General features: G+C 48.9%; 7 protein-coding genes across 7 annotated transcripts; 3 read left to right on the forward strand and 4 right to left on the reverse strand.

Annotated features, from left to right (window-relative positions):
* Positions 1–211: 211 nt before the first annotated feature.
* Positions 212–3,111, forward strand: EI90DRAFT_2975240 (prolyl-tRNA synthetase). The gene is made up of 10 exons (XM_039055845.1): positions 212–563; positions 626–866; positions 912–1,026; positions 1,076–1,169; positions 1,224–1,359; positions 1,425–1,489; positions 1,542–1,631; positions 1,685–2,304; positions 2,367–2,674; positions 2,738–3,111. The coding sequence occupies exons 1-10, from the start codon at positions 236–238 to the stop codon at positions 2,892–2,894; spliced, it is 2,154 nt and encodes a 717-aa protein (XP_038913404.1). The 5' UTR covers positions 212–235; the 3' UTR covers positions 2,895–3,111.
* Positions 2,812–7,011, reverse strand: EI90DRAFT_3068362 (tRNA synthetases class I-domain-containing protein). The gene is made up of 19 exons (XM_039061091.1): positions 6,790–7,011; positions 6,659–6,731; positions 6,533–6,602; positions 6,415–6,478; positions 6,216–6,360; positions 6,109–6,162; positions 5,818–6,056; positions 5,618–5,765; positions 5,151–5,568; positions 5,002–5,090; positions 4,391–4,944; positions 4,120–4,338; positions 3,984–4,065; positions 3,802–3,932; positions 3,618–3,749; positions 3,459–3,559; positions 3,319–3,407; positions 3,177–3,263; positions 2,812–3,123 (listed from the first exon to the last, which is right to left on the reverse strand). The coding sequence occupies exons 1-19, from the start codon at positions 6,970–6,972 to the stop codon at positions 2,996–2,998; spliced, it is 3,006 nt and encodes a 1,001-aa protein (XP_038913405.1). The 5' UTR covers positions 6,973–7,011; the 3' UTR covers positions 2,812–2,995.
* A 347-nt stretch (positions 7,012–7,358) lies between these two features.
* On the forward strand, positions 7,359–8,284 carry EI90DRAFT_3018291 (uncharacterized protein; the record flags this gene model as incomplete). The annotated part of the gene is made up of 2 exons (XM_039057217.1): positions 7,359–7,503; positions 7,560–8,284. 2 exons carry the CDS (start codon positions 7,359–7,361, stop codon positions 8,282–8,284), a joined length of 870 nt encoding a protein of 289 aa, XP_038913406.1.
* A 541-nt stretch (positions 8,285–8,825) lies between these two features.
* On the reverse strand, positions 8,826–13,667 carry EI90DRAFT_3127282 (P-loop containing nucleoside triphosphate hydrolase protein; the record flags this gene model as incomplete). Its single annotated transcript, XM_039063997.1, has 30 exons — positions 8,826–8,893; positions 8,948–8,999; positions 9,050–9,168; positions 9,217–9,300; positions 9,355–9,437; positions 9,486–9,664; positions 9,715–9,857; positions 9,904–10,041; positions 10,094–10,146; positions 10,197–10,303; positions 10,357–10,481; positions 10,540–10,637; positions 10,689–10,714; positions 10,773–10,820; positions 10,875–10,907; positions 10,971–11,067; positions 11,122–11,154; positions 11,212–11,255; positions 11,313–11,403; positions 11,458–11,465; positions 11,528–11,588; positions 11,644–11,669; positions 11,732–11,869; positions 11,921–12,187; positions 12,258–12,266; positions 12,331–12,347; positions 12,396–12,428; positions 12,481–12,512; positions 12,562–12,738; positions 12,799–13,667. The coding sequence occupies 30 exons, from the start codon at positions 13,665–13,667 to the stop codon at positions 8,826–8,828; spliced, it is 3,258 nt and encodes a 1,085-aa protein (XP_038913407.1).
* Positions 13,668–15,462: 1,795 nt separating this feature from the next.
* On the reverse strand, positions 15,463–16,803 carry EI90DRAFT_2975247 (DJ-1). Its single transcript, XM_039055846.1, has 7 exons — positions 16,411–16,803; positions 16,158–16,290; positions 15,969–16,098; positions 15,831–15,911; positions 15,725–15,776; positions 15,660–15,670; positions 15,463–15,599 (listed from the first exon to the last, which is right to left on the reverse strand). The coding sequence occupies exons 1-7, from the start codon at positions 16,500–16,502 to the stop codon at positions 15,499–15,501; spliced, it is 600 nt and encodes a 199-aa protein (XP_038913408.1). The 5' UTR covers positions 16,503–16,803; the 3' UTR covers positions 15,463–15,498.
* Positions 16,804–17,928: 1,125 nt separating this feature from the next.
* On the reverse strand, positions 17,929–20,399 carry EI90DRAFT_3018294 (uncharacterized protein; the record flags this gene model as incomplete). Its single annotated transcript, XM_039057218.1, has 10 exons — positions 17,929–18,411; positions 18,448–18,555; positions 18,610–18,752; positions 19,080–19,163; positions 19,257–19,301; positions 19,354–19,492; positions 19,541–19,776; positions 19,826–19,921; positions 19,977–20,119; positions 20,197–20,399. The coding sequence occupies 10 exons, from the start codon at positions 20,397–20,399 to the stop codon at positions 17,929–17,931; spliced, it is 1,680 nt and encodes a 559-aa protein (XP_038913409.1).
* Positions 20,400–20,998: 599 nt separating this feature from the next.
* On the forward strand, positions 20,999–21,808 carry EI90DRAFT_2975250 (mitochondrial ribosomal protein L37-domain-containing protein). The gene is made up of 2 exons (XM_039055847.1): positions 20,999–21,218; positions 21,268–21,808. The coding sequence occupies exons 1-2, from the start codon at positions 21,026–21,028 to the stop codon at positions 21,504–21,506; spliced, it is 432 nt and encodes a 143-aa protein (XP_038913410.1). The 5' UTR covers positions 20,999–21,025; the 3' UTR covers positions 21,507–21,808.
* Positions 21,809–22,440: the final 632 nt, after the last annotated feature.

Below are 22,440 nucleotides of genomic sequence, written 5' to 3' on the forward strand. Positions count from 1 at the left end.
AATCAGCAATGTTTTTCTCACCCCGCGGGTAAAACCGAAAGTGTGACTCGAGTGATGTGACAATCGGAGGTTGAGTCAGAAAAAGCTAGGAGGATTAATTTTTATGTTCTTGAAAGGATCACGCGTTGGACTTTCCACAAGATCGATCCTACTCGCGCGACTATCTCTCAATCTTGCTCGATCTACCCTCGAAGCATACACACACACATCTGGCATTATTGGAAAACATTCTGCGATGTCTATGGCAGATATAACCTCTAAACTACGTGCTTTGAACTTGACTCACGGCGCGTTTGTGTCGCATGCTCCAACTACTTCCCCCGCCTCATGGAAAGAAGAACTCACCAAGACAGGGAACGTCCCTACTCCCTACCAGCTCGTCAAAACCCTTGTCTTTAAGCCAAAAACTGCAAAGAATGCGACTCCGATCCCAGTGATCGTGATCGCCAGGGAAGACACGGAGACAAACTCCTCTGCACTTGGGAAACGATTGAACTTGAAGGACTTGAGACTAGCATCAGCGGATATCTTGCAAGAGTTCCTCGGCGTCGATAAGGATGCCTGTAAGTCCTCTCTCTGCCTCATTCAAATACGATCGGGCACTAATGAATGCTTTGTTCTCTAGTGTCTGCTCTGTCCCTCACCCCTGAAACATTCCCTAAAGTCCACACTATCATCGACGCGTCTCTAGCCGAGTCATCTTCTTTCTATGCCCTTCACCCTTCCAAATCCGACGCAACGGTCTTCCTACGAGGCCAAGACATTGCTACATACCTCAGGAGTCTAGAAACCCCGGAGCACACAGTTCTCGTAGAAGATTTTCAGGCCTTGAAGGCTGAATCGCTTGTTCAGCCTGCTCCGTCGGTGTTTTTTTCCTTGTGGGAGTAAAAAAGAAACTGATTGCTTCGAAGCGCTGCCAAGAAACCGGAACAAAAAGGGGAGAAAGAGGATGCCCGCATAGAGGGCGCAAAGCTCATCGCTATTGGTATAAAAAAAGAAGTAGATTTCGCAGGGTGGTACACGAACGTAGGTTTCACTCTCGGCTGTCGTGTGATGATGATTACGATTTTTCAAGGTTCTGATCAAATCGGAGATGATCGATTACTATACTGTCAGTGGGTGCTATATTTTAAAACCATGGTCGTACACCATCTGGGAAGCCATTCAAGGTCAGTGCTTTCGTCGATCAGTACCATATTCCATGGGATCATTGGGTTTCGTAGAGTGGTTCAATGCTCGGATCAAGGATATGGGTGTTGAGAATGCCTATTTCCCACTATTCGTTTCTCAAAAAGTCCTCGAGAGGGAAAAGGACCACATTGAAGGCTTTGCCCCGGAGGTTGCGTGGGTTACACGAGCGTAAGGGATGGCTTGGGTTCAGGGTTTTACCCGCATGTTGAAGGACTTGTTATGATCTATTCTAGTGGGAGCTCGGAGCTAGAGGAGCCTGTCGCCATTCGTCCCACGTCAGAAACTGTCATGTATCCCTGTAAGTTGTGTCATTTCATGTCGCTGGATAATTCTCATTGGGTCAACGAAAGACTACGCGAAATGGATCCAGAGTTATCGTGATCTTCCTCTCAAACTCAACCAGTGGAATAGCGTTGTGAGATGGGAGTTCAAGAATCCACGTAAGCCGGTTTTGGGTATCCTTCCCGTCAGATATTAATTTCTATATCCTTAGAACCTTTCCTCCGTACACGAGAGTTCCTTTGGCAGGAAGGACACACTGCACATGCCCGAAAAGAAGACGCAGATATTGAAGTCCGCCAAATTCTTGACCTCTATCGCCGCGTCTATGAAGAGCTCCTTGCTGTCCCAGTTATTCCTGGTGTCAAGTCCGAAAAGGAAAAATTCGCTGGAGGGCTGTACACTACCACTGTCGAAGGCTTCATCCCCACCTCAGGCCGTGGTATCCAAGCCGCGACCTCACACTGCCTCGGACAAAACTTCAGTAAGATGTTCGAGATTGTCGTCGAGGATCCTGAGAAACCTGCCGGATCAAAAGACTCCAAATTATTCGTGTGGCAGAACAGTTGGGGTCTGTCAACTCGAGCGATTGGTGTGATGGTTATGGTGCATGGGGATAATCAAGGGCTGGTACTGCCTCCACGCGTAGCTAGCGTACAGGTGGTTGTCATTCCTTGCGGTTTGACGGCTAAGATGTCGGCAGAGGAAAAGAAGAGGATTTTGGATGCTTGTGATGACACGGCTGCAACGTTAAAGAAGGCAGGCGTCCGTGCTAGAGCCGATTTACGGGATACGTATACTCCTGGGTGGAAGTTTGCTGATTGGGAGCAGAAGGTACGGTACATAAAAGATTATTCTGAGTCACAGGGCCATGAATTAGACCGGTTCACTGTTAGGGTGTCCCACTCCGACTTGAGATTGGACCTCAGGACCTCAGAGCTAACAAGACACTTGGTGTTCGTCGTGATGATGCGACAAGACATGACATTTCAATCAAAGAGCTCACAACTGCGGTTCCAGCCCTCTTGAACAAGATTCAAGATGACATGTACAAGCGCGCAAACGATATTTTCCAGGCAAGATTGAAGACGGTCACCGAATGGGATCAACTCGTGCCTACGTTGGATGCTAAATGCATTGCGGTCATTCCTTGGTGCGAGGAAACGTCTTGCGAGGATGACATCAAGGAGCGTAGTGCCCGAGCGTAAGTGCTCTTTGTTCATTTATTTCATTTCATAGGCTCCATTCTGCGTGTCGGGTCTTTCAGTGCTGAGCAGACAGATGAGCGTGCACCATCGGCTGGCGCAAAATCGCTCTGCATTCCATTTAATCAAGAACGTTGGGGCACTCCAGCCGAGGGGTACAAATGCCCCGCCTGTCAACGTCCTGCTAAACGCTGGTCGATGTTCGGGCGCAGCTATTAGCCGTTGACGTTGACGTCAAATTACAAGGGTTGTATTTTGTCTGGGGAATGACTGGCGACTACAGTGGTATCCGCAGTGCTGTATTTTTTGTAGCCTCTTCATCAATTGCTCAGTACGCTTATGCAGCGATGACACAAATGATCAGGTTGCTTCGCTCTCCATTGCCAGCATCTTGGACATTTGTGATCTGATGAAGGGTGAATCGAAACAAGCAAGCCATTATAGATATCTGTGTAAGTGACTGATGAGCATGCTTTGGTTTGGAATGGACCGACATTTTACCTTCATAACCCCAACCATCCAAGTGCGTGGAGTGTAGGGAGTGTAGTGAGACATCTGACACTATGAACAATGTGCTCAGGTGGTCCTCTGTTGGTGCATGAGGGTCAGACGGTACCACCTCGGCGAACAGAGTATAATTTACTGTGAGACTCCAGCAGCCGCATGGCCTCCATTCCAGACTCCTGGTTGGGAATGATGCTTACTGTGGCTTCCAGAGAACTTCGCAAATTTCTGGGACGGTTGGAGTAAACCGCTGAACACAGCCCAACTTGGAAAACTCACCCTTCGCTACGGGCTCGCTCGAGGAGTCCGAGGACAGTATTTCGCAGACTGAGTAAATCGTTCATGTCACGGAGCACATCATAGTCCTCCCAAGCAGGATCCTGGCCCAAATTGTCGTCTCGGGACCGCTCCACGTAAAGACAGGGTGAAATAACTTACCATTTGCTTCCAGCCACGCTCAAAAACGGAGCTGGTAGAGGACCTCCCAGCTGCAAGCTGGCGAATTTGATGCACCTCCTCCGCAAGAAAAGGTATAATGGGCGAAATGATAGTTGTGAGTTGATCAAGGACCTATTGTTATTCGTCAGTTCGAAGGATAGGGAGGAAGAAAAAGGAACCTGACATGCAATAAAACCGTCACTACTGCCCGGCGCGAGATGCTGTTCGGGGATTCGGCGTAAAGAATGTCCTTAGTGACGTCAAAATATAAAGCAGATAACGTTGAGTTCGTGAATGCAACAAGTGCCGGTATGACTGTGTCCCGGCGTCAATTCGGGATGGTTTGTAGGATGGGGGAACACGAGCCTGATTGAAAATTGAAGGATTTAAAGGCTTCCTGAGCAACACTGTCGAGGGTAATGAGCTGATGCATCACATAGCGGTCGATCTATGAAGGTTGCTTCGTCAAGGACGAGCATAGTCGAGTTTACTCTACACTGACTATTGTCATATTTTGTTTTGAGACAGTCAAAGAATAATCAAGGGTGGCACCCTCAAGAGTGTTGCCGAGCAAGAAACGGATGGTGTTACGTATTTTTCGGAGAGTGTCAGACACTTGCGCGAGGACTTTGGGGCCTATCGCAACATCCTTGCCATAATCTACGCTGGCTGCCCATAGTCGAAGGACGTCCGCACCATACGCGGGGTCCTTGGTTTTATCCTAGGTGAACCCTGGCATATTAGACACGATTCCCAATCTTAGCAGACCATACCTTGCCACCAGATGTAATGACCGAGGGGCTAACGACGTTCCCAGAAGATTTACTCATTTTCCTCCCCTGCTCATCTAGCACAAAACCATGGGTGATAAGATGCCGAAATGGTGCTCTCCCAGTGGTACCATCAGGCCGTGACCCAATCGCCGTCAGCAGCATAGATTGGAACCATCCTCGATGCTGATCAGATCCTTCCAGACACGCATCGGCAGGTACAACATGCTCTCCACCTGCTCCGAACCTTCGAAGCATTGTCCAGGAAGTACCGCTATCGAACCACACGTCGATGGTATCAGTTCCTTTAACCCAATTCTCAGCATCGTCTGAGTTCCGGATGCTTGTCGGGAGGAATTCTGCGCTAGGTCCCGTCCACCAGTATGCAACACCTTCCTTTTCGAGGATGGATAGGATATATTCAAGGCTCTCGTGACTGAGCAATGTCTCTCCAGTTCGGGTATGGTGTAGCGATGGGATAGGTATTCCCCATACACGTTGGCGAGAAATGCACCACTCGTTCCTTTCGCGTATGAAGGACTCTAGACGAGTCCGTGCTGAAGGAAACTTGGTGAGCTTGCAGAGGATTCAGATTAATGTGAAGGTATCCCTACATGCATCTGGGTGGAATATGACGTCTTTGAGGGCTTCAAGTGCTTCGCCTTTAATGTCACCAACACGAGCGAACCACTGCGATGTTGCACTAGGTACGTATGCGCATTGTCAGGTCAAAGCTGGACTCCTCTCATTGAGCGATGCCTACCGCACGATCATTGGTTTCTGTGTTCTTGCATCGTATGGGTAGCGGTGCCTATACCTGTGATCATGTACGAATATGCCAGATTCCCGAAGGATGGAGACTATTTCCGCATTGCCTTCCCCCAACACACTCTTTCCGTATAATCTCTCCCCTATTTCTTGAGATGGAGCAAGCGATATTACATCATGGCTGAACCGTCCGTGCTCATCAACAGAACAGAGTATGTCAGCGACGATTCCCTCTTGGTTCGAATCTAGGGATGCACTCGAGAGAAATGCCAGATAGTCTTCGAAACCATGGGCAGGTGCCATATGCACCAAGCCAGTGCCAGATGACGGGGAAACATGACAAGAGGCAATCACTTCCAGGGGGGCGGAAGATTTAAAGAAGTGAGAGTATTTGGTGCTGACGATGCTGCTTCCTGATAAAGATGAGTCGTGATTTGGTCGTGATGCGGGCATGAAAATTACCTTGAATGGTGGCAATGATGGAATAACTGCCAAATATGTCCTTCAAACCCTCTAGAAGCCCCTCCGCAATGACCACAGGATGGCCTGTACGGGGTCCACGACTAAATGTGGCAATAGCGTATGTCAATTCAGGGTTGACAGCAATCGCCTGCAATGGTCATTTCAGCACTTCCACATTTACCAAGCCGAAGGGCACGAACCATGTTCGCGGGTATCGTCCATGGGGTAGTGGTCCAAACCAGAAGCTGCAGTTCGGACACGCCACGCGAAATTAAGGTGGTTCTTAAATCTACCGACGTGGAATCAAGGGAGAGTATCGGGAAAGCAATATACGCCGCATGTGATATATGATCATCGGAATATTGCAGTTCGGCTTCGGCTAGTGCAGAGACAGAAGAAGGAGACCAATGGACGGGGCGATGCTTCCTATATATCAAATCTTTCAGACATCAAAAGGCTTGACAGATTAGAGGATAACCGAGGGGTCTCACTTTTCTTAACCATATCCTGAAAGATACGGAGCTGGCGCATCTCGTAATCATGATCTAATTTACTGCACGTATGAAATGTGTTGCACAAAGAGCGACATCCACCTTACCCAAAGTACGGTACGTCCCGTCTTCGTTCCAGGCAGCCATGATGCCGAGGGAGTGAAACATTGAACGTTGCACAGAAATCTGGGACCTTGCAAACAGCTCAGCCTCCTCTCTAACCTTCGCGGCAGGAAGAGTGTTTGGCATCGACTGTGTAAATCAGAAGTTTTAATAAATGTGGATGGCATAATATATGAGCTATACCTCGAGTTTTTCGAGAGCCTTGGTTTCAATGGGTAGGCCATGACAGTCCCATCCGGGCACATAACTGGGATTCAGACAGTGTGGGCGAAGGCAGAATCATTGTCCTCAGGACACGCACTTAACACGACGGCCCTGAAGGACCTGGAACCTATTGACTATGTCTTTGAGAACTTTATTCATTGCATGACCTGATGCGTGAATAGAGTCGTTAGAGTTGTTCGATAGCACGAGTGTATTGCAATACCCATGTGCAGTTCTCCATTGGCATATGGCGGGCCGTCGTGGAAACTGAATAAAGGGCCTTTGTTATTCTCCCACTAAGGTGCATAGATCAGTTGGCACGGGAAAAGCAATGACATATAGCATGAACCCCACCTGCCACGCGTATAGTCCTTCGGTTGTCTTGTGCTTAAGCTCCTGCTCACGTTGAGTAGGATTTACCCACAGTTTGAATTTTGTTCTGGGGAGAAGAAGGGTGGATGCGTATGATTTCGCTATATCTGCACTCTCAGAACTAGCAACGCGGCATCCTGATGAAAAGCACCGAGAAAAAACCATTCCGTTAGAAGACGACCTTGGATTCGCATTGCGTCGGATCCCATGTGTCGAGCTCCGATATCAATAACCGTCAACAAAGCCATCGCTACCAACATTCGATGCGTCGCCCTCCTTCACCTCCTGCTGGCTGGCAATCTGTTCGGCCATGGGTGCATCGTCTTTCCCTAACTGTGAAGGAGATAACGCCCGTGTCTGTTACTTTTGTGCTTTCTTGTGCATTACCGGGCAACCTGCTGGACGAGGACGATGAAGCTGGGACGCCCTCGGATCATCACATCAGCCTCAGTCCACCTCGCGCTGTAATACACAAGCATCTTTCCATATCTGAGTCCCTTGGGAAGGGTCTCTCTATCAAAGTCAATGGCACACCATGGCAGAGAGTGGTGATGCACATTGATGACGACACGGATGAAGACGCACTGGTAATTTTATACGGTCTGTTGCCTGCCCGAGAGTATGAGATTGAGCTGGCTATTGCTTCCGGGGAAGACAGTATCCGCGGGAAGATTACAACTGAGCCTTCCCATGTAGGTGAGCATTGCGAGTCGCGTAGAAGATTGCTGTTGATGTGCGTGATGTGGATATAGACGGGTCCGTTCTTGATTCGGATCTCATCGACGAGGCTCACACCAACATCAATTCTACCCAACCCCCCAACCCTGCTACAACGCGTTCAGCAACGCCTACCTTAGATTCTCCCCCAAATCCACCCCTCACAGTGGAGGAACGCGCATCTCAACTCCTCCAAGAACTCTCTGCGCTGAGCGCAGAGAAGGAAGCCATTGTGGCAAGACTTAAATCTGCCCGAAAAGAGTCTCAACGAGCCGATCATGCACTCCGCAATGAGATAGAGGCTCTCAAACGAGCGTCTGAGAAGGCGGCTCAAACTGATTTACGAAATCGCCAGAGGTTTATTGCTTTGCAGGGGGCAACAAGGCAACTGTTGTCGGCCTCAGTGGAGGCAGACGAGCAGGTGAAGCTTGTGGAAGAGTCCTTACCACCACTTGAGGACCGGCTGCGTGCTGTTGAAACCGAGTATCAGGAAGTGCAGAAAGAGGCCGCTAGATCTAGAGCGCAGGTCCAAGAGGCTCTCAAGTCCGACAAACGACGGGTGGTGGAGATGGAGGTGCAGCTGGCTTCTTTAAGCCATCGTCTTGATAAACTTTCGACCAAAAGAGACAAATTGGTATCAGATACAGTTCCAACATTAGAGGACCGCTTATCTCAGCTAGGGAAGGAAATTGAAGAAGTCGAACGCTCGAACGAATCTTCGGAAACGTCAGCACCTATTGGTGCTGCAGTCGCAGATTAAGCACACCGGCTCCACGCTACCTAAATATCTCATCGCGCCGATGTTGGCCCACCCGTATTCCCCTTGCGTAGTGATACACCTCTGCATGTCCTACTGGCCGTCCATCCGTCATTATCTCAAGCCACGCACACCAGCATACCGCCTCCGCCTCCGCCATCAAACCGTAAGTCTTTGTCCCGTCAATCAATTATCTCAAGCCCCTCTGTGCTCTGTACCTGTTGGGCCATTACGCCTCGAGAGATCGCATAGCTCAGATAACAAGATTTGTAATTGTAATCTATTCGAGGATTCATCTATCGTATTCTGGAGATTGTCTTAATTCAAATAATTCCCTAATGGATTAAGTTGTAACAATGGTATTCATTAGATACAAGTAGGAGTGTAAATCAAGGAATAAACAACGCGAAGTGTATAGATGGATGTAACGTACGAATCCAGTCTGTCCGTTCCGGGGATTTAATGGCAGATACAGTCGCTGTGTCCGAGGATACTGAGGTAGGAGGTCTAATAAACTCATCTACAAGCATAAATATAGACGACCCTAGAGTTCAGCGCCATCGCGAGAACCGGTCAAACCAAACATAGTGCGCAGTTCGCGAACGTTAAAGCCTGCGAAACACCAAGCTAAATATAGAGTATGTGCACCGAATGAGACGGACGTACGGTTGATTTTCTTGCCGCTGCCTTCTCCCAAGCTCCCCTCTGCCAGTTCTTGCTATGGCGGATATAAGTCAAGAGATCCATTCTTGCGTATCAGGGACCCACCTTCCGTCGCTGCAACTCTAGTACTCGGGCCTCGACTGTGTTTCGAATTGTAAGGCGATGGATCAAAACTTTTTTCTGCTGCCCAAGGCGGTGTACCCGATCAAAGGCTTGATTTTCGCCTAGAGAAAATTTAAGCCAATCGTCAGGGGAACGACATAAGCACTCACTCGCGAAATTCCATGCCAGATCTAAACTGATGACACGATTAGCTCGAGTGAGGTTCAATCCCACTCCGCCAGCCTTCAAGGACACTGACATTACATCACATCAGTGTGGGGACTGGTTCAAAACCTTCTGTTACTGACTGAGCATAACAGTGACCTTGGGGTCAGTCATAAAAGTATCGATGGAGTCGTTCCTTTGGCGAGGAGATAGTCTCCCCGAATACCTGACTCCATGGTGAGAACTACCCAGCCGAATCATACCCCATACTCACATAACATGCTTGAATCCATTCTCCTCCAGGTACGAAGCACATAGGTCGAGCACAGAGGTCCATTGCGACACGATAACCACCTTGTCCGGATCATGATTCAAGTCACTTTGGGGAGGTGATGTTCCATTCTTATCGCTGGAGTCTTGATTACGCCACTCCAATAACAACTTCATCATTTCCTAAAACACGAATGTGAAGAAGAATCTTTTATGAGATGATTGTGACGCACCTGCATTTTGGTAGACGGAAGGAATTTGGACAGCGCAGGAGGGGCAGGTCCATTAGCTATATCACTCCCCGTGGACCTGCTCCCGACTCCCCGTTCGTCCTCAAGGGTGTCTGGGGTAGGACTACAACCCTGCTCCCCTCCATCTGAGCAAATGAACGCAAGACATGATTTCTTTGGGGGGATTCGGACCTGCCTCTCGTTCGGATAAACTCGAGGGCTGGAGAGCCGAATCCACCGGCCGACTCATCCCCGCCCATATCCCCCGAGGCTCGAATGCCGACCTCATATAAGAATACTTCTTAGAGATCGGTTTCTTGCAAAGAGGGCCTATCATGCAATAAATCGCACAGCCTTTGTGAAATATGCACACCCCGCTTACATGGGCGCTCATCCGGTTTGCATTTGTCATCCCGTAATGGAAGTTCCGCGACGCTGTGACAAAGGTCAGCCGTCCTCATATGGCTGCGAGGAGCGACACTCACCTGTCGAGGCACTCGCCACAAAACGAATGTCCACACTGAGTTACCAGTGCATCCTGGCCCAGAGGCTCATAACACACAGGGCAAGACTCTTCAGCAATGGGGACATCCTTCGTATAAAGTAGTGAGCTGGCAATCATTTGAGAATGATGTTGTGACATACCTCGCTTTCCTGATGGTCACTGGTCGTTCGCAGTGCGAGCAGGCGTGCTTCAGCTTCTCTTGCTATCATCTGGGTGATTCTTTCTACAAAATCGACCCCCTGCTCCCTGCTCGCTCGCTGAAGCTCTGGACAGGGACATTCAGCGGACTTTGTGACATAAAACCGGCCAGCCGTGTACCGTACCGTTTCTCAAATCTTTGGGCATTTCCTCAGGAGTGCGGAATGCGTCTGCATACTGTTCGATAAGGCAAGGGTGGACACAAATCTGACGAAGCCGGAGACTTTGCCAAGATTCAGGGCAAAGTACCCAAGCGAATGGACTCAATACCTACAGCATAATCAGGACATGGGCGTAGTTCTACCCTCGTCCCAGGTGGCTTAGAAATATGTCTCGGCGAGAAGATATTCTACCGTACCTTGAGAACGGTGCCTTCGCGAAGATACTTGTTGAAAACCATGTTCGACTGCATAGCTTGTGAGCTCGACGCCAGGTAGCACTAATCCGGTAAATTACGAACCCGCGCTGCCACGAACTTATAAATATCCGCTTCCTACCACAAAGATGCGTGAGCAAAAGTGGGTGATGAACTGTTTAACCGAATGGATCAACAGACCTCAGGAGAGAAATAAAGTTCAATATTGAACATATGGCGGGAAGGCAAATTCACGAGAGGCTTCCCATCCAGAAGAGAATCCTTCTTTCGACGCAGCCTAAAATATCGCATCTCATTGGTACGATGCTGAGGGTTCTTGGAATTCCCTTACATGGTGCTCTTGAAGATTGCCTGCAATTTTGTACTAGCAGAAGTATGAGTTAGCCAACACGCCATTCTCGGACTTGGGTTGTTGACGTACGCGCATATAATGGCCTTCTTACCCTCTCCATCGGATATGTGATCCTATCCCATTCTACACTTGTATCATGTCTAGTATCAGTAAGCACAATCCAAGCTTACCTTGAATGTGACCCAATCCTGCCATGGACGGATATTGAGAAATCTGAAGAGTGGATACGCATCATTTAGGCCATTCACGATGGGCGTGCCCCTTCGGACGGCAATAAGCGCAAGCACCCCAAGGAATCAACACCAAGAAACCTACGTCAGACACTGTAACGGTATGAACGCCCGTAAATTCGGAAGGTTGAAGAAAACCTTATAGAGTAACTCACCCAACGATACTTCGCCACTAATTCAGCAACGGCTGAAGACACATGCGTCTTGCGATTGCGTCTGAAATCGCAGGGTAAGTCGAAGGAATGCCATGGACGGCGTCATCACAGCCTACATGATATGGGCCTCATCCAGGACGATCTGTCAAAGTGGGCTGAGAAAATAGGGCCCCAGAAATCGAGATCGGGACGTTCTCCACGTACCCTATACCAATCAAATTGAGCGAGTAAACCCTTTGACCACTTCTTTGCCTCCTCTGCGTCGTTATCACTGCCAGCGTCATCATTCATAGTTTCGTCGCCCTTCAATTTCTTGGCTTTTGATTTTTGAAGACGGTTGTACTGACGGAAGCGAAAGTTAGCAATGCAATGGTGTATTGTTCCGTCAATTACGCACATTGGGACTTGTTTGGATAATGTGTGGTAGGATGTGATGACAATATCATAGAGTTGAATAGACTTCTCGTCTTTCAGGCGATCCTGGCCGTGGTATATGAAAATTTTAAAGCAGTTGTTTGTGGCCATTTCGATCTCAGACTTCCATTGAGCGAGTAGCCCAACAGGTGCCACTGAAACAGGACTTGGTGAGACATAAATTGACGTATAAACTGCATGCATGCCTATGAGTGTGGTTTTGCATGCAGGATCCTCGGATCGATTCTGTGATATTGTTGCGATGCTGGTCCTCGCCGTAAGTTAGTTGAATCATTTAGCGGAAACTGAGGCTTACGTTTGGATGCTGTGGACACGAGAAAGCAAGTGACCAGGTAGCTTAGCCAGATCACCAGATCACCAGATCATACAAGTTCAAACTCACGTCCTGCTTACAATTAGCGAGATTGATGACTGTAAGAAACGCTACACTCACTTTCCCAGGCCTGTCGTTCATCAATTGGGCCATCTATATTCAGCGACAGGGTATGACGGACGCAAATAAACCGCAATCGTCTTACCCATTTCATCTGCCAAAATTCCTCCGCGATTGCTGAGGTCAATGTGAGAAACAAGCATATGAGACGGAGCATCTTCCAAACCTTGACCTCTCCCGATCCAACATCCATGCAACACCTAGTATCTGGTGGGGTAAAAGGAGGATGGACATTCCGTCCAGACGATCTTTGATACTAGAAAGCCCAAGGTTTTTCAATGCATCTTCGATCTTGACGTTTTCATCAAAGCCATCTGACGCAGATTCGATGAATTCTTGAACGCTGCAATGAGAGAACAGCATGAGTGGCGTAGAATATGAGACAACCCACATCAAGACCAACCTAAGATACCGGGAACTCAATCCTGCGCCAGATCTGGTAGGAACGTCGTTACCCGAATCTACAACGTCACTCGCGCTGCCGACTTGGCTTAACTGGACCATGATTTGACTGAGGATATCAATTGAAGGCCAGGTATCATCTTGGGGAGCGCCTGGCTCTGCAATCCCCATATCGTTCATGTATTGAGGTGCATCGCCTTCGCCGATAGGCACTGGGAGCGACTGTGGGGTTGTGACGAGGGCAGGAGCGTGGGGGTCAAAATTTGTCCATTGACCAGGAGAAGACGTCCAAAGGGGCACTGGGGTGGTCAGAAGGGGTGTGGGTATCTGGAACTGTGAAGCTGGTGCAGGGGGAGAAGGTTTCAGGAAACGCGACGGGACAGGAGCCGATGACCAAGACTCCGGCGGAGCCAAGGCAGGTACAGGGGCAGCCATATGAGCGAGGAGTTCTGAGAGCCGAGCCTGGTCTGCGCCTCTTAACCCAGTGTAATAATCATTGACACCACGCAGCCTCTCAATCTGACTTTCATGCCTCTTGGGAAGACCACCAAGGAGGAGCCCCTGCGCCTTCAAAACCTCAATGGACTGATTATTCTCTTCAATCCAGTTGTCATAGCCTTGAATGGAGGCTTCGAGAGAATCGATTTCCGCAGCATTCGCGGACAGGGGCTGGGGCGTGATGTTTGCATTGCTCGACAATGATGCTGGTAGAGTGAGTGAAGAGGAGTCACCGAACCCGGAGACACGGTTTCTCTTAGTATCTGGGAACACCAGCGTCTTCGTATCGGCTTCTTCGTCCTCGATTAGGCTCTCCAACCTCTCGAATGAGCCAAAGTCCCGTTTCTGAGGAATTAGTGAAAATGTAGACATGTTTTTTGTAGACAGGCGGCTTATCAAGAGCAGCGGATCCAGCGCTGAGCGTATTGTATGGCGTCAATTTGTCAATGAAGGGAGTGGGAGGGATGGCCTTTAAGGGAGTCCAAGAGGCGAACCACACGCTTTGGTTTGTATTGACTAATTCGTCTGTCTCCGCGCGGCTCATCAATTCATCAAAGAGTTTGACGCCGGCGCTTTGTTACCCGAAGTGTTGGAGTTCCGCAGTGGCGAACTGTAGGATGGTGCGGCCCTGCCGGTGGGACAGCAGTAAGCGTGTAGTTGAAAGCCTTTAGCCTTTCCTTGGAACTGGGAACTAGGTTGAGGCTCCAACACGTGGGAAGTGGAGGGCGTGACAAACACAGCATTCTTGGCAACTGATTTGCAGACGCGCGCCGCGCATCAACATGATGAAATCACGCGTTCTGCATGCCACACGAACACATGATATTTGTCTCACCGCTGATCGAGCACGAAGGCGCCCAAATCTAGATTGCGTGAGGTTCACAGGTGCATATATATGTTTGTGACATTCGCCTAGGCTTGAAGGAAGAAATCGATAATGTCGATGCAGGTCCCAGTGGAGCATAAACTAAGAATGGTTGTTAGTTTGCGTGCCCATCATCGCCTTCCCGCCGGTTCGCTCGACCGACATGCCCCCACGGCCAGCTTCAAGATACTGAATTTGGTCGACTGAAGAGATTAAAACATTCGACGCCATGAGGCACATTGACGCGCGAAATCTACTCACTCCATGTCCTGAAACCATGCGGCAAGGGACGCGTTCGACACGTGAAGGGCGTTATGAAGGAAAGGGCTGGGAGAGTTCACGGTCTGGCTATCACGGTAGAGGAGAGCGGTACGGCTAAGACGATTGAGAATCAGCTTCGGATATATGTATGGAACAGCCAACAAGCACCATGGCGTGGGGAGGACTCCAGCCTCTATATTATATAGTCATGGTGAAGGAAGAGGCAGTATTCTGTCGGGCATATTTAGCAAAAGACCCAGCCATTTCACTATAAGCGATTTGATTGCTTGCTGGTTCGTTAAGAATCAATTACTCGTGGGCGTGAAAAGGGGCTGGCGAGGCGGAAATTGTGCAAAATGCTCTTGAAGCGCTCACCCGACATTCAATTAACTTGGAGTTCGATGGCGTGGGAAACGACCGATGGAACGATCATCTCCCGACAGACCGCGTAGGTGATCGACCGCAAAGGTGCCCGACACACCCTGACATGCGCGTTGGGAAGGGAGGCGCCTTGTTCGTGTAATGTGTAGCTTGCTGTGTGAGCGAAATCGAGCTCCAATGCTTATGTTTGTACCCAGTTTCAGCACCAGGGGGAAGAGGAAGCGGTTCATCGCACAATTAATACCCCAGTGAAGTCGCAATGCCTAACACGGTAGTTAGATGTCAAGGCACTCTGGTTTACGAGGTGTAGGCACTGACATCATCAGCGCGACGGGCGCAAGAGGCAATGATGATTGGTGGCTGGACATACTCTTCGCCCTCACACTGACCCAGCTCACTAGCTATGATGCATGCATGTACGTCATAAAATTACCGTCGTCACCATGGGGTCGAGCCATGTCCATAATCTCAATGGTACGATCGCGACAAGATCCAAAGCTTCTGTCAAGTGCAATTCGGGAGACGGTGAGATCGGAAGATCGTGCGTGGTGTCATTGTCCCACCGCACGACGGGAAAAAGGTGCGAACCGGAGTCTCACACGTATGATGATAGTTCATTAACGGCAATATTGAAGATACATACAGCACTTCGCAGTTGAGAGAACGGATACGAAACACACCCTTATTTTGCTCTCGTCAAGACCTTGGAGGAAACATCATAGGCGCTTCAACCTCTTTTCGTTTTTCCTCGCCAGCCAGCATGTCAATTATCTTCAAAGCGAAAGGAAAGGCCGTGCCTAGTACCCAATATGTTCTCATCCTTTCAACATACCTATCCTTCATAATATGAAACTTACCCGGTCCACGGCTAAACAACAAGTAAATAATCGAAGTCATTGTGCGGAGACGACGGGGGACATACCTTGTCACCAACGTTCCAGACACCACCACGCTTTCCTCTGAGTATTCAAACTCTATAAAAGGCAGATGGTTGGGAGAAATGATTCCATTCGAGATATTGTTATTACCATTTTCTAATTCGGATTTCACGGAGGGATGAGAAGTAAGTGGCTGGCGAGCTAACTTCGCATTGAGCGCTGTCAGTGTGCCTGAGACGTGTGTTAATACCCGCAATTCGCTGACAATCAAGCAGAAATCGGGTTTACCAGCGCAAATCATGCCGACGATGTTCTTCTTGCTGATGAAGGTGCGCACAAGTTCCTGTACCTTTGCATTATTCGAGAGCGTTTCCGCCCCTTTCGCCCCTCCTGGAATCAGGAGAGCATCATAAGAGAGCTAAAAAGGGTTCATATTTCCAGCATATCTCCAAACAGGGGCTTCGCACTGCAGCCTACTGGATCGTTCACGTCGTCGAACCTGACGTCCGGCACAATCCGTACGCCCCTGGAACAATTAGCGAATGTATTCCCAGGAGGCCCCACGTATGCCGATGTTACTTTGATGCCTGCACGTACAAGTGCGTCATATCTGCGAGAGCGACGAAGTGAGTTCCCGCTAAATAAGCTCTCAGAAGATGAACAAACGGTACAACGCTGTTGAGGCTGGAATGAGTGCCCAATATTCAAGCTTTATTTCATACCGACTCACAATTCAATCTCTTCTGTCCCGTCAGCAATGAGAACGAGCGCGGACTTTGAGTTCGTCATAGTGGCCATTGCACAGCCACAGGGTCTTCCCATGAACAACTTCAGCCAAACCAATGCGAACCCTCGAAGCCATTCGATAGCAGAGGAACCATCGAGGCCCTCCTCTATTGTTGAGAACAGACCAGCTAACCTGTCCACAGGCGTGAAAATCGCGTCTATATGCACTGTGGGCCAAACATTTCACCTGTCTTCGGACCGGGTTATCTGACTTTGGGTACGTAGGTTTCTCTGACGATTGGACTCCTAATTCCACTGGTATATGCAAGAAGAAAGTCTGGGCACTTGGTGACCGAGGTCGCTCCGATCATTCATACCGCTCAGTCTTCACCCTCTGTCCTTCTGCAGGCGCGAAATCGGTTCCCTAGGCCATATCCCACTCCATCCCCAAGTCCCCAAACGCCATCATCATCCTTAACAACCCAGGGAGGATTCGATGCCCTGGGAAAATCTTCGTTTCATGGAGTCAAGGATGCATTACAAGCACTCATTATTGCTACAGGGCTTGTCGGGACCATAGCCAGCGCGTCATATTATGTGTTTAAGAAGGCAACAGGCATCCAAACTGTAAGCAACAACGTATTTCGCAGATGCCATATATTTCTCATTTTTTCCCCAGATGCCAGAATTCTCTAAATTTATGCGTCAACGTATCTCAGCATCGGTTCCGTCTTCTTATCAAGCCCGTCTTGAATCTGCCTCTCAAGAGTCGTACGTTTCCAGAGATGAATACGAGGCTACCCGACCGAGCGGGAATCCAAGGGTAGACGCAGTGGAAGATCGCCTGCGCCAGGCATATCTGGATGGAGGTTTGACACGGTGGGCCGACCAGATCTGGAAGGAGCTAGAGGGGGAGTTGGAGGAGAGCAATAGGTCAAAGGGCTAATGTGGTCTGTGATGGTGAGTTAATGCTAACTCACCCTGCCCACTCATCCTTTGTATGGCTTATCGGCGATCCATAGTCCATAGAATTTTTCTTTTTTTGCACGTACCAATAATCCCTAGCAATGATTGTCTAGTAGTTGCAATTTTTTACGCCAAACTTGCGCACTCCTCCGCATATTCTGAGATCTTTGGCCATTAGCTGCTATTCTGAATATTTCATCTAGGTCTCATCACCGACAGCTTGGCTTCGTGTTCCAGTGCATGGATATGGAGGCGTGATTACTGGAGGCTTTAGCGGCACTTGAACGCTTGCGTGATCCCCAATGGAGGGAAAGGCAATCTGCGCTGCGTTCAGTTATATCCCGGGACTTTTCAAGGCCTGAGCGTGTCGATTCAACCTCGGGAAAGTCAGGCTTACTGTATCCCACTGGACTTCAATGAAAGCGCGCCAATAACCAGTAATGAGTATTTCCGCATAGGGCAGCGTCAAGTGTCTGGACATCACCCAGAAGGGTTGTGACACATCACATACAAGGCTATGATAATGTGTGTCCTGGAGTAGGAGTGGACAGTGATGCTAGCCATCTTCTGTATCGCTTAGAACGGTTTTCGCTGCCACAGTCTCCCCACCTCTCAGATGCTGAATCATGGAATACAAATTTATCCCCTCCTGGCCTCGGCCCTTCATCCATTCGATCCTGCATAAACCACTGGCCGTCGCACTCGCTAGGAGAGGCGCAGAATGCAGTCCCCCACCAGAATGCCACGCTACACGATGGACACCGACTTCAGCAGGCCAGGCACCGGACCCGTCATAACTGCGCCCTTCCTGAGGAGCCACTGCACCGGATTCACCTTTACGCCTCTTTGCGTTCTTCGTTGTCTGTGAGCGTTCAGTCAATTCCTGTGTGCGGTGTGTCAATAGCAATGTCCACGATTCGAGTTTGCAAATCTTCACCATTGGCAAGAAATTATCAAGCATCCGGTACTGATTTGTGTGGGAGTTATAGTCCATTTGATAGGCTTTCCATTGGAGAATCGGCTGCGGTGATTGCGAATGCTATCAATACCAAACCACGTTAAAAAAATCACGTACCGCGGACGAGCCTGCTTTCCTAACGTTTTTCATCAGGCAACTTGTCATTACAGAGCCATCCGAACAGGCAACAGCAACGTATGGGTGAAAATCGGATGTCGAAATGTCCTGCGAAGATGTGATATGTGGTGATGAGTGGGCGTGAATATTAGGGAATCATACCCATATAGGGCCATTGGCAATGAGAGTTGTTGTACCATGACCGATAAGTTGCGGAAATAGCCCATAATATTTCAGGAGGTTATCATGCTCGGGTACAAGCACTCCCCCGATGTATGGGGCGTACTCGACACAGTACGGGATATCTAAGCGTGAAAACTATCAGTATCACAACCTCAAACACCTGGAATAACTCCAGCTAGCCTCTAGCCCGGAAAGCCGGATAAGCTTGGTTTTCCCTGGTATCGGCAAAGTACATAGTTCCAGAGTAAGAGGTGGCCAATATCGTTGTGGGATCAGAAGTGATATCTCCCTTCAGTTCTCCGTCAGAGAATATGTATGGCGGCTGGCGCGCCCAGGTGACGGATCGAATTGCGATCTGGGCTGCAGGAATGACCGCATACGGGAGAGGATCGATGACTGAAAGTTTCGGTTAGTCCAACAAAATTCCGAGTGCTCTCTCACATTCGTACCGGTCTCTCCTGGTTTCCGGTGTAGCAGTGCCTCTTTGATATGATATACCAAAATGGTGCCTAGGTATTGCTTGAATAAGCCAACTGAACGAAGTGGTATGCAACATCATGCAAAGCACTTGCCATTTGAACATCCAACAGCAAGTAGTTCGCTATTTGCCCAACTCAGACACGCACAAGCCGAGTTACTGGGGAAAACCTTGAAAATTGCCTTGGTATGCACTACAAATAAGCCTGAGCGGCAGTATGGCTTCAAAACGAGGAGACCACTGACTATATATCGGATCTTCAACATCCTGACCCAAGTTACTTCTCAAATGGTGGGGATCAGGAACGGAGTGGATCGAGAGCGAGCCATCCGTGAATACTCCTGCAAGAATACCGAGTTTTGGAACTGCTGATTCAATGTTGGCCTACAAAAAATGAAGACAGCTAACTAAATTAGGGACTGGGCAACTCACTGAATCATGAGAAGGCAAAGGGTACCATTTTATTTCGAATGAGGGTCCATCATCAACACAGAGTATCATTTCACATTTAACGTTTGCATCGAGGCCGGATGCCTCCTCTACCGGTGGACCGTAACTCCATAACTGTAGGCACGCCGGCCTTGAGAATGCCGTGTCTGGTGAAGGGGACAGAGAAAATTTCATGTTGGGGAAAGTTGCAACGGCGAGATATCTATGATAGTTTCTCTCTGAAGAACGTAGGCAGTGTGTTAAAGTGTGTAGGGGTTTCGCATGTACCTTTCAACAATCCATCCGTCATTGGGCACCAATCAAGTCCCCATGCAGGCCCCCCAACATTGAAAACTTGGGCGGTCGATGTGCTGAGATACTTCGCTGCATAATGTTGTTACGTCCCAGATTCGTCGAGGCGATAGATGAGCATAATCACCTAGGGAAACAGATTCGAATGTCCCTAGAGACACGATGGTTTGATCTCCGAGCGGACCAAAGAAGCAGTCAACAGGTGGAGGTGGTGTCCAGTTCTCGCTCTCATCGTCAGCAGTCGGAGACGGCAGATATTTACGCCCATCGCTGAAAAACGATCAATTATTCACCACGCAAACCAAGTTGCAGAAAAGTTTCGAGCTGTGCGGGGCACTTATACACACATTGTGGTCAATATTTCAAGATCGGAGGCACTACTAGAGACGCCAACGAGTGTCAGTGGCCTAGGGTGAGTGCCATCTGGTTGATACAATCGTTCTTTGTACCATCCAATATCTTCCATCAGCTCCCAGGCAGGCCCTGGAAAGAGGCTGCGCGACCAAGCTTGGGTGAGTTTGTGTACATGTCTGTAGTCAATTGATGGCATGGTCGATAGGCTCAGTTCCCGAAATGGTCGAGGCTCAGTTGTCAAGCGGAAGGAAGTCCCAGGAGGCACAAACGCGGGATAGGGCCGGACTCTTACAGAATTGTCGCGAGACGCAGATGTAGTTTTATTGCCAGCACGAGATTTAGACGCATGGATAATGGGTACAGAGTTGAGCTATTCACTTGTCGGACGTTGAGTCTTCTCTCGCTGTTTTTTGGCCAACTCGCTACTTGAAGATAAAGTACGATGAGATCTCCCCAAAGGGATATTTCTAGACGTCGATTCTCCTGAAGCTGGAGTAGAAGGTTCTAGAAGGTCAAGGTTTTGACCAGAATTACTACTATCATCATCAACAAGCATGTCCTCAAAACCAAGATCTCCTTCTTGGTCAAATTCGCTCTCACTTGCCTGATCTTCGATCAGAGGTCGCCCTGAGCGGGTGACCGATGGCCCAGCACTTCCCTCATGAGCAGCACCCCAATCTAGGATATAGCCGTCATCTTCCTCTAATTCAATAAACGAAGCGTAGGAGGGCTTTGTCTTCCGCTGGCGCAGCTGAACCATGGCGAGCCGACGGGATTTTTGTGATCACGAGACCTGACACCGGATTTTTTCTTTCAAGTCAAATGAAAGTTCAACTTCGGGCGTTGTTGGAGACGATTTTCATAAGGCGGTGGTCAGGAGTTCATCAATGCAATACTGCCTCTCTTAAGTATGGCGATGCGCTCCCAAAAGGATCACGAGCCTTTTCGTTGACACTGGCTTCCCTGAGTCGCGTTAATCCCCAAGCTCCATCTGTACCTACGGATTCTGCACCAGGTGAGCCACTCCGGACTATGACTTTCTGATATTTTTAACATCAATGCAGATCTGCCCAAATCATCATGCGTTGCGGGAATAGTCATGCCCGGTCTTAATTACTTGAAGGATCAACCGCCCGTCGTGGCAGTAGGAGATAAAGAATATCCTTCATGGCTTTGGACGATCCTCCAGCCTAAATTATATCCTCCGGAAGAACAGGGGCTTGGGGGTGCGGCCCAGAAAGCGAGGCATAAGAAAGAACGAAAGGAGAAGATTCGAGCGCAAAATTTCATGAGAACCCAATAAACATAGATCCATTCTTGCATACATATAATTATGTGGTATTTTCTGCACCTGTCTGCGCTGTGCGTGTCCAGGTAGCGTTGGGGCTTATGGCGTTTTGGGTTTATTCCCGAATTGCTCGTCCGCTGCTCGTTGGACGGGTCGTATTGAATATGTACATCTCATGCGGAGGCGCCGCACCATACGCTGTCTATATTATTGTCCCATCGGAGCAAAGTGGCACCCTGTTGCCCGCTCTCATCAAGATGCCTACCGAATGATGATGGATGTCAGTGGCGCAAATCGTAATGTTTATTTTTCCGTGGATCCTTTAGGCCCGCAATACTTAAGCTCTCGTCTCCGTCCATGGTCTTCCTAGTCCGTGCTATCTCAAGCGGAAAGGGCAAACGTATATATAGAAAAACATTCAAGATGACCGCCGAGTCTTCAACATGGGACATACGGAAATCGCTTTACTTGATCACGGAAGATTTTTGCTTGATTGCTGCTGATGGTTTTGTGCCTCCAAATCCAAGTCTTCTTCAGTACGTAGTTGTGCTCTGGGAAGCTAACCTCTCATACTCGCTTGACACTTGCATTAATGGCTTGACAATTTGTCGACTTCTCACTCTACCCAAACATACGCAATAGCAATGACTCAACATTATACGAACTGCCTGTGTCTAGATATTATGCAGTTATAGCATGTTACGGGCCAAGTACTCTAGGGTGTATTTGCCCCATGCTCGGGCTACATTAGTTCTTGGGCTGTACTGGGGCGGTTGGAAAACGGAGTCAGTGGGGTCAGTAGTTGTGGTGTGTGTGGAAAGATGGACAGAACATTGATAGTGGGAAGGCATGATGTCTCAGACAAAGCGAGTATTCGCGATATTAGAGCCGTAAGTTACGATCATAAAGGAACAGTTGGGCCAGGAAACCGCGCATGAACAATTGCAAA

This window comes from Cantharellus anzutake (genome assembly GCF_015039405.1).
Source record: "Cantharellus anzutake strain C23 chromosome Unknown EI90scaffold_42, whole genome shotgun sequence".
NCBI lineage: Eukaryota > Fungi > Basidiomycota > Agaricomycetes > Cantharellales > Hydnaceae > Cantharellus > Cantharellus anzutake.

What these genes read in the sequence shown, in the direction of transcription:
- EI90DRAFT_2975250 (XM_039055847.1), top strand. Translation starts at nt 21,026, where the DNA reads ATGAAAGTTCAACTTCGGGCGTTGTTGGAGACGATTTTCATAAGGCGG. An exon ending in ACCTACGGATTCTGCACCAG is followed by an intron (nt 21,219 to 21,267) that starts GTGAGCCACTCC and finishes ACATCAATGCAG; the next exon opens with ATCTGCCCAAATCATCATGC.
- EI90DRAFT_2975247 (XM_039055846.1), bottom strand. Translation starts at nt 16,502, where the DNA reads ATGGGAAGACCCTGTGGCTGTGCAATGGCCACTATGACGAACTCAAAG. An exon ending in GGGACAGAAGAGATTGAATT is followed by an intron (nt 16,291 to 16,410) that starts GTGAGTCGGTAT and finishes TCGCTCTCGCAG; the next exon opens with ATATGACGCACTTGTACGTG. An exon ending in GAAATCCGAATTAGAAAATG is followed by an intron (nt 15,777 to 15,830) that starts GTAATAACAATA and finishes TGCCTTTTATAG; the next exon opens with AGTTTGAATACTCAGAGGAA.
- EI90DRAFT_3068362 (XM_039061091.1), bottom strand. Translation starts at nt 6,972, where the DNA reads ATGGTTTTTTCTCGGTGCTTTTCATCAGGATGCCGCGTTGCTAGTTCT. An exon ending in CATATTCCACCCAGATGCAT is followed by an intron (nt 4,945 to 5,001) that starts GTAGGGATACCT and finishes AGTTTCCTTCAG; the next exon opens with CACGGACTCGTCTAGAGTCC. An exon ending in GGATGGTTGGGGTTATGAAG is followed by an intron (nt 3,124 to 3,176) that starts GTAAAATGTCGG and finishes TCACTTACACAG; the next exon opens with ATATCTATAATGGCTTGCTT.
- EI90DRAFT_2975240 (XM_039055845.1), top strand. Translation starts at nt 236, where the DNA reads ATGTCTATGGCAGATATAACCTCTAAACTACGTGCTTTGAACTTGACT. An exon ending in TCGCAGGGTGGTACACGAAC is followed by an intron (nt 1,027 to 1,075) that starts GTAGGTTTCACT and finishes CGATTTTTCAAG; the next exon opens with GTTCTGATCAAATCGGAGAT. An exon ending in GTTGCGTGGGTTACACGAGC is followed by an intron (nt 1,360 to 1,424) that starts GTAAGGGATGGC and finishes GATCTATTCTAG; the next exon opens with TGGGAGCTCGGAGCTAGAGG.